This window comes from Macadamia integrifolia, chromosome 3, assembly GCF_013358625.1.
Source record: "Macadamia integrifolia cultivar HAES 741 chromosome 3, SCU_Mint_v3, whole genome shotgun sequence".
Taxonomy (NCBI): domain Eukaryota; kingdom Viridiplantae; phylum Streptophyta; class Magnoliopsida; order Proteales; family Proteaceae; genus Macadamia; species Macadamia integrifolia.
In genome coordinates, this window is record NC_056559.1 from 20,864,514 (window position 1) to 20,872,895 (window position 8,382).

The window sequence follows — 8,382 nt, forward strand, 5'->3', positions numbered from 1 at the left end:
CAGTTGGAGATCTTCTTCAACCTCAACCCTTTGGAAGGGAAAAGAGGGAATGAAATCACCTCCATATGTACTCTAACCTCTTGTGATGATGTTCTTCTTCATTACAGAGAGTCATTTCTCCATCTGTTTGACACCCATCCCTTGAAGCCTAACACTCATGTGGATTAATTTAAAAGTAGCACCAAGATTTGCTTCTGGGTTCTTCAGGAACTCATTCAGCACTACAAGAGACCATTAAACGCTTGAATGACATCCATTGGAAGCCTATTACAAGTTTCTTCTATTTGACAATAATTCACCCATTTGTTCTCTACAAACCCCGCGCTCTTTCTGGTAATATCAATGACTTCAGGGGTACATCTAAACCAGAGAACGTACTTTGGGCCCGAAATTTCTTTGAAAAACAGATCGGAATCACCTTAAACCCCCAATTTGATTCAAATCTTGCCCTTAGGCTATACAGTTTAGAGAGTGAAGTCAATCATGCAAGGGCAATGTGGAAAGGAGCTTCAACGGCGAAAAAAACTCTTTTTAATGGGTTTTAATGGGAAAATGGGCAGAGTATTTTATGAGAGAGAATTAGAGATGGGGGACTAGCAGGTATAGGGGTAGGAGGAGGAGAGGCGGAGAGGAGGAGGGATAGAATGAGAGTGAGATAAGGGGGGAGAGAGAAACAGAGTCCGGGGACGATACAGTGAGAGAGAGAGAGAGAGAGAGAGATGTACTGTAAAATAAATTGACCATAGCAGAAGACCAAAAAACCTTGGTTTCCTCGAGAGAAGAAAAGCTTCTCCTGCAATAACCTTCCCCTTCTGCAACAATCATCCTCTCCATCAATGATCGCCATCTCTGGTTACAGTTTCGATTTCATCTCAGATAACCATTTACCTTCGGTTACTCGAGAGAAGAAGAGCAACATCTCCAGCAATATTATTCTTTCCCTTTGGCAACAATCTCCCTCTGGCTACAATTTTGATTTCTTCTCCGACAATAGAACCTTTCTTCGGCAACAATCTCCCACTGTGGCTACAATTTTGGTTTCTACTGATAACAATACCTTTCTTCTCCAGTCTAGCTTTTCAGCAACAAGCCCAATTGCATTCGAATTTCTAGGTTTCCATGAATTTAAAAGACAATCCCTCTCAAATACATATGTACTGGAGTTGAATTTTTCTTGTGTTGTACTATATATTCATATTATGGTAGATATATTAGTTTTGCATGTCTATGTATACACGGCATGTACTGTATGTTTAGATGAAGGTAGGATTTAACACAGGCTCATATTCAATGGCCTACATTTAATGATTTTGATCTGATCGATATTAAAAAATTGGCCAAAGGAATTCTTCCTTGGCCAGGAAAACTTTTCCCTTAAAGGTTATATTGGTAACAGCATAGCTGTCTATGCTACTAGTCTACACAGAAACATACAGACCCAGTTTATCTACTCCCATTGTGAAGAGAGAATATCCACACCTCGAAGATCTGAACCCGGAATTTTCACCAATTTAAAAAAAAGGCTCAAGGTCACATCACCAATGGTGATGGAATTCCTCCTTCTCAACGAGCAAGGAAAACTTTAAAAAAAAATACATATAAATTCAAAGGAAGATTGACCTTCTCATGGGTATCTCTGCAGATGCAACCAAAAGTGATCTACGTCATGTGCCATATCCAAAAGAAAGAAACCAATTGGATGATAATGGCTGTTAACATATATTCACTTTTAGAAGTAAAGAATTGGCAGGCCTTCTAAAAGAAAGAGCAAATAGATTTGTTAGCTTCAACAAAGCAGCTGCATATATCTTGCAAGAAAGTGATCTTCTATGTCATGTAATATTTCCTTAGTCCACAAGAACCAAGCTAATTGGATGATCATGGCTTTTCAAAAATAACAGCAGATCTACAGATCTAATAGAAAGTGATCTGATCTGCATCATCTTTCTCATGTCCAAAATAATGAAACTCAGATGATCATGGATGTTCCAATATATCACTCTTTTGGTCATAAAGAACTGGCATATATTCTAAAAGAAAGAGCACAAGATTTGTTGACTCCTAAGATAATGTGTTTTGTTCAGGGAAAGGGTCAACAGTGATGAGTTTGAGAGATGTAAAATGTTCCAGTTACATGGATGACAGTTTCTCACCAAATGAATGCCGAGTAGATTTACCAGCATATACTCTTGGCTGGGCAAGCATGAGGGGGTGCAGTGGGACCTTGTCAAACTTCAAATGGACATTACCCCTTTCCAATATGGTATTTTGTACATGTGAAAGAAAACGCCTCAACTGTACGGCCGAAAATGTAGGAGGCCCAAGCTGCACAATGTCCACCAAAATCTACTCCAGCTATCCACGGCGAGGCCAGCAAGCCCTCCCTAACACTAACAATCAGTGTAGTTGTCTCCTTTGATCAAACAACCTGCAACGCAAAAGTAATTATGAAAACCTCACAGCTTTGTCATCGCTAAGAATCACAAAGATACAAAATGTGGAATTTCTTGATGAAATAACAGGAAGGAGATTTGGCCATCTGATTGGGACACAACATACTCTTGGAGATAACTGCAAAATGTAGGGCATTGGCATAAAGGTTCTCATTTGGAAGATACAGTAATAAATGTGAATGTGCAATCTGCTTTCATCACACAAAAAGTTGTTCAGGAATGGTTTGACAGGCATTATGCTTTTATCGAATCCTGAGAATGAAAAAGAGCTTTAACAAATCGAATAAATGACCCAAATCAGATTTATACTCTGTTTTTACCAAAAACATAGCATAGGAAGAAATTCAAGAAGAAGAGCAATAAGGCCAATTAGACTTGTCGAGAGAGCACAGAAGGAGCAACAGTCCAAGTAGTGGAGTTCTTTAATTTCAGCCACTCCTGATTTCAGTTTTAATTTTTTCCCTTTTCTATTTATGAGGCCAGTTTAGTTATATTTTAAATTACTGTAATACCTACTCTCTGTTAATACTTAATAGCCATTAGTAGGGTAAAGTTAAGTATTTGTTTGAGTCTTAAATAGTAGGGTTTCAGATGACAACATGGCCTATATATGTTCTCTATGAACAGAGAATATATTCAGTTTAATGATTTTAATATGTTTGAACAAATTTGCTTCTCTCCTCAACATTTCTGCAGGGTTTGAGTATTGGGGGTAGCTGTTTTGCTTAATTCAGTTTGCAAATCAGTTCTACTTGATTTCCTTTAAATTTTCAACTGGTCTCATTTCAGAACTGCACCGATAAGAAATGTAGAAACCAAAGTGTATTCTATGTTTGTAACCGTGTAATGTTTTCACGGTGTTCTAAATCACCCAAGGAGAGGATTTAGAATTCTAGTAGAAAACTAGAATCGTAGTGACGGTTTAGAAACCAGATTCAAGAGAAATTAATATCAGCAAATCAAATGTCCAGATGAGGTCGGTATTCTGGTTGAAGGTCAATGATGGGCTGAGAATTAGTCCTGCAAAGTTTGACCCAAATCCAACAGCTGGATTTAAAAATATGAGAGAACCCTTGTTTAGGTAGGAAACTCTATTTTGGCAGAATCAGCCAGAATTGTGGCTCTAAACAGAGACCAAACAAATCTCGAATAACTAATTGAACCAGTAACCAGATTGCCCAAATAGAACCAGAATCAGAATTTTTTTTTATTTTTTTTTCTAATTGGGAGGGGGGGTGATGTAGATCCACATCCATCATGGACTGCCGCAGAAGGAGTGATGCAGATCGGCAATGGATTTAGTGACTTGATTTTATTTTGCTTTCCTTTTTAGAAATCAGATTAGTAGAAGATCTTAATTCAGTTGTTATTTAGGGTAGTTTCCTTTCAAGTAATTTTCCATAAATTTTTTTGATTTTTCCTTTATATTAGAGATGTAATGGATGGAGGAAGTCAGTTTTTTAGATTTTGAAGAATAGAAATTTGATTACGAGTTTTGGGTTTGAAACCATGGCTGCAGATTCCCCCTTCTTCCTTCTCTGAAATTTTCCCATCTCTTTTCTTCCATTCTTTTACTTCCCCTTTATTTCTCCTCCTTTTATTCCACCCTTATTTTGTCACTAACGTTTATATTGCCTTTTCCCATCTTTTCATGACCTAAAGTCATAGTAATTTACTGTTCTGCCATTAGTTGTAAAAGCTTCCTCTTATTTACTGAATTGCCATTCTCTTTGGAATTTGGTTAAAAATTGTGCTATTTATTCATTAAGTGGGCCCTAAGCGATCCGATTTCAGTTCTTGGAATCCGGAATCTGGAATCCGCATCAAGGAGAGCCCAACCCAAAGTGGGCTAGCCGTTCTCCACGTAAGTGGTTATTAATATATTAATTCATTTCATTAGTTAACAAGGCCCATTGGGCCTATCAATTTAAATTATTCAATAAGGCCCCATAGTGGCCATCGATTTAATTGTAATCCGCCCATTAGTGGCTAGTAGCTAATTAACTAGTTAATTACCTATTCCAATTAGGTTTCTAGTGTTAGTCCTAGTAGGAGTACAACTCCTAGTTCTAATGTGACTGCTAATAGCATAGCTTCTGCCCTCTATTTATAGAGGAGCTCTTGTACTCAGAATTCTCATATTTGAATAAACAAAGATTGTAGTCAACTGCTTTTAACAGTCGAGATAGCTGTGGGTGAGATGCCCATGCTGAGATAGCCACCCCACCCATAATTCTCTTGGTTCCCTTTTTCTTTCTCTACCTGAATTTTCTGTTATTATTTCTTGTCCGCTGTGATCTTGACCAAGAGTATTCAGACCTGTTGAGGCTTCTCAGAACCAGAATTGGCCAGCAGTATAGTAGTGTTTCCGCAGTCCAATCGATCTTCCCCATCTTTCAACTCTGAGAACTGCTCGAACAGACCTATTGGGGTTTTGTTCTGCTCTTCCAGTGGACCACTCGATCCACTCTTGGAGCCCAATTGAAGATAGCTGCTGCAGTTCTTGAAGATAACTCTTTTTCCCTCTCTTTAAGTCTGAAATCAAGAAGGTGTGTATCTCCTAAGCCAGCCAACAGAATCCATTACTTTTTGGAGGTTTTATCCTTCACATTGAGCTCTCCAATCAACCTTAGTTTGGGACGGATCTGAGCAGCCCAACTCCAACCGCAGTTATCCCCATTAAACCCTAGCCCCAGGCTTCTCTCTCCTGGGTTTTTTTTTTTTTTTTTTTTTTTTTTTTTTTTATTCTTAGTTCTCTCAAGTACTTCTTGGGTATTTTTCTGGTGGTTTTTCTGTCCTATTGCTCTACTTTGCTGTACTTTGTCAAGTTAGTTTTAGAGTCCTATTTGAGTTGGGGTTTGGAGTTGTAATACTTTGGGGGTAGTTTTCTTTGAATCTACTTCTACATTAAGTGGTATCAGAGCTATGGCTGAAGAAAGCTTCAAACAATACTCATTGGAGGATGTGATGAAATCCCTCCTATTAATGACTGCAAGAATGTATACTATAGACCACCAACATGCAGAACTGAAAGAGACTACTGTTGCCCAGTCTCATACACATCCTACATTCAACAACAATCCTAATGTACCAAGACGGTACACTTACCAAGCTCGAAGAAACATACCAGCTCGAGGTGAAGAATTTGACGAACATGAGGGCAACCAATTTCACCATGATGATACATATAAGGTAAAACTGGAATTGGAGTATAATGGAAAGCATGATCCCCTCTACATTCAACAACAATCCTAATGTGCCAAGAAGGTACACTTACCAAGCTCGAAGAAACATACCAGCTCGAGGTGAAGAATTTGATGAACATAAGGGCAACCAATTTCACCATGATGATACATATAAGGTAAAACTGGAATTGGAGTATAATGGAAAGCACGATCCCCTCTACTTCCATGACTGGCTGAACTCCATTGATGACTACTTCCAAAGGTACCGTATGTCTGAGGAAAGAAAGGTTCAACTAGCTATCACTAAGCTGACAAGTGGTGCTAAAGATTGGTGTGTTGAAAAGAGTAGACTAACTCATAGACATAGAGAGTCCCACAATTGGGAAGAACTCAAACTCATACTCAGTGAGAGATATCTGCCCCCAACATACCGACGCCACCTCTATGACATGCTCAGCATTCTCCGACAAGGTACCATGACTCTAGAAAAATATGTTGATAAATTTAATGATCTACTCTCATGAACAGGTGCATATCACGAAGATGAAGAATTGCTTATATCCCGATTCAATTTGGGATTACGACACGATATCCGTGATAAGCTAGGTGTGATAGACTTCCATCATTAAATGCATGTATTGAAAAGGCATTAGAGGCGGAGGACTTGCTCAAATCAATTCCTCGACATTCCTACCTGTCAATTCATGATTCTGAGGTCAACATGACTAGTGGAAAGACAACGATTGCTCCAAACAAAGTTCCACCAGCCACGTTGGATACAGGGAAAACACTAATGACTTATAAAAAAAGAGAAATCAAGTGTTTCCATTGCAAGGGTTTTGGTCACACTGCCAAATTTTGCCCCTACCAACAGAACACCAACTAAGTCATTGCAGCACTTAAAGCCAATCCAAAGATGCTAGTGTGTGACCCACAACTTGATGATGATTGGATGGCCAATACCACTACTGAAAACAAGGAGGAAGGTGCTGAAATTGAAGGTGAGACAGATGGCCGTGGTATCTATATTTTAGACCTCCTTGCCAACACTAATGAGGACACAAACACTGAAGAAGAACTTGAAGAGCCTAAGATGGAGCAAGAGCAAGTTCAAGATGAGCTAGAAAACGATCCCATGGACACCACTGAAGATGTTGAAGTTAAGCACGTGGACTACATCATTCCCTCGAATTATTTTGAAGGCCATCAGCCATGCCTCTACGATACATCTAAGCCAGCAGTATAGTAGTGTTTCTGCAGTCCAATCGATCTTCCCCATCTTTCAACTTTGAGATTTGCTCAACCTGACCTTTTAGGGTTTTGTTCTGCTCTTCCAGTAGACCACTCGATCCCCTTTTGGAGCCCAATTGAACATAGCTGCTGAGGTTCTTGAAGATTACTCTTTTTCTCTCTCTTTAAGTCTGAAATCAAGAAGGTGTGTATCTCCTAAGCCAACAGACAGAATCCATTACTTTTTGGAAGTTTTATCCTTCACATTAAGGTCTCCAATCGACCTTAGTTTGGGACTGATCTGAGCAGCCCAACTCTTGTTGGTGTATGATGTCTTGTATTCCGTCGCAGTTTAATACAGGGAGTACTGGTGCAACACCTAGACAAGCAGGACGGCGGTCCCGCTAGCCGGTTAGGGCAATTGTGTACTTTCCGGATTAGGGTTTTTTCGCTATATATTTGTAGCGAGGGTTTCTTTCTCTGAAATGCAAGCAATACTGAGAGGTGTGAGGACGAGCGCTGTAACCCTATTCTCCATTGATAGTGAAGCAGGATCTCATCTCACCGGGGACGTAAGCAACCTTGCCGAACCTCGTAAAATCCGTGTGCATTGTTTGTTTTGTTTTTCCATTATCTTCTGCATCGTTTTAGGGTTGTGTTTCTACAAATTGGTATCAGAGCTCTAGATTTCCGTTTTCTAGGGTTTACTATCACGATGGTAGGGAAGGGATCGAATGTCAAGTATGATATCGAGAGGTTTAATGGGAAGAACAATTTCACCCTCTGGCGTCAAAAGATGAAGGATCTTCTGATACAGCAGGGTTTGGCGAAAACGTTGTCAGGGAAGTCAAAGAAACCTGCAAAAATTACTGATGAAGATTGGGAAGAGATAGTGGAAAAGGCGGTAAGTGCTATTCGATTAAATCTTTCTGATGATGCCCTACAATATGTTGTGGGTATCAAATCTGCACCGCAGTTATGGGCGAAACTTGAAAGTATCTACATGACGAAGTCCTTAACGAATAAGTTGTTCGTAAAGAAGCAATTGTATTCTCTACAGATGGAGGAAGGTACGGATCTATTAGAGCATCTTAACATGTTCAATCAGATCGTAAGTAAACTTGCAAACCTGGAGGTTAAGATCGAGGATGAAAGCAAGGCGTTACTATTGCTGTCGTCGCTCCCAGAATCATATGATCACCTAGTAACGACTCTCTTGTACGGGAAGGAGACCCTTGAGTTGGATGAAGTCGCAGCTGCCCTCATGTCCAATGATACAAGGAAGAAGGCCAGTAGTACGAAATCTCAAGGAGAAGGTTTTTTCGAAGGTGACAAGGAGCAGGAAAGAGGGAGATCAAATTAGAAGGGATTTGGGAAGAGTCGATCGAAATCAAAAGGGGCAAAGACAAAGGTCTCTTGTTACTATTGCAAGAAGGAAGGTCATCTGAAGAGAGAGTGCTTGAAGAGGAAGGCGGACTTAAAGAAGAAAGGTGTAGATAAGGCATCTGAGGAAG

At 39.7% G+C, this 8,382-nt stretch overlaps 1 protein-coding gene across 4 annotated transcripts in view; it reads right to left on the reverse strand.

The window, feature by feature from the left end:
- Positions 1-1,807: 1,807 nt before the first annotated feature.
- Positions 1,808-8,382, reverse strand: part of LOC122074461 (reticulon-like protein B16) — a 38,394-nt gene continuing 31,819 nt past the window's right edge. For all 4 annotated transcript variants that reach the window (XM_042639278.1, XM_042639276.1, XM_042639274.1 and 1 more), the window contains one exon: positions 1,808-2,428. In XM_042639278.1, the coding sequence (XP_042495212.1) occupies positions 2,391-2,428 (38 nt within the window). In that variant the 3' untranslated portion in view covers positions 1,808-2,390. The remainder of the gene's footprint in view (positions 2,429-8,382) is intronic.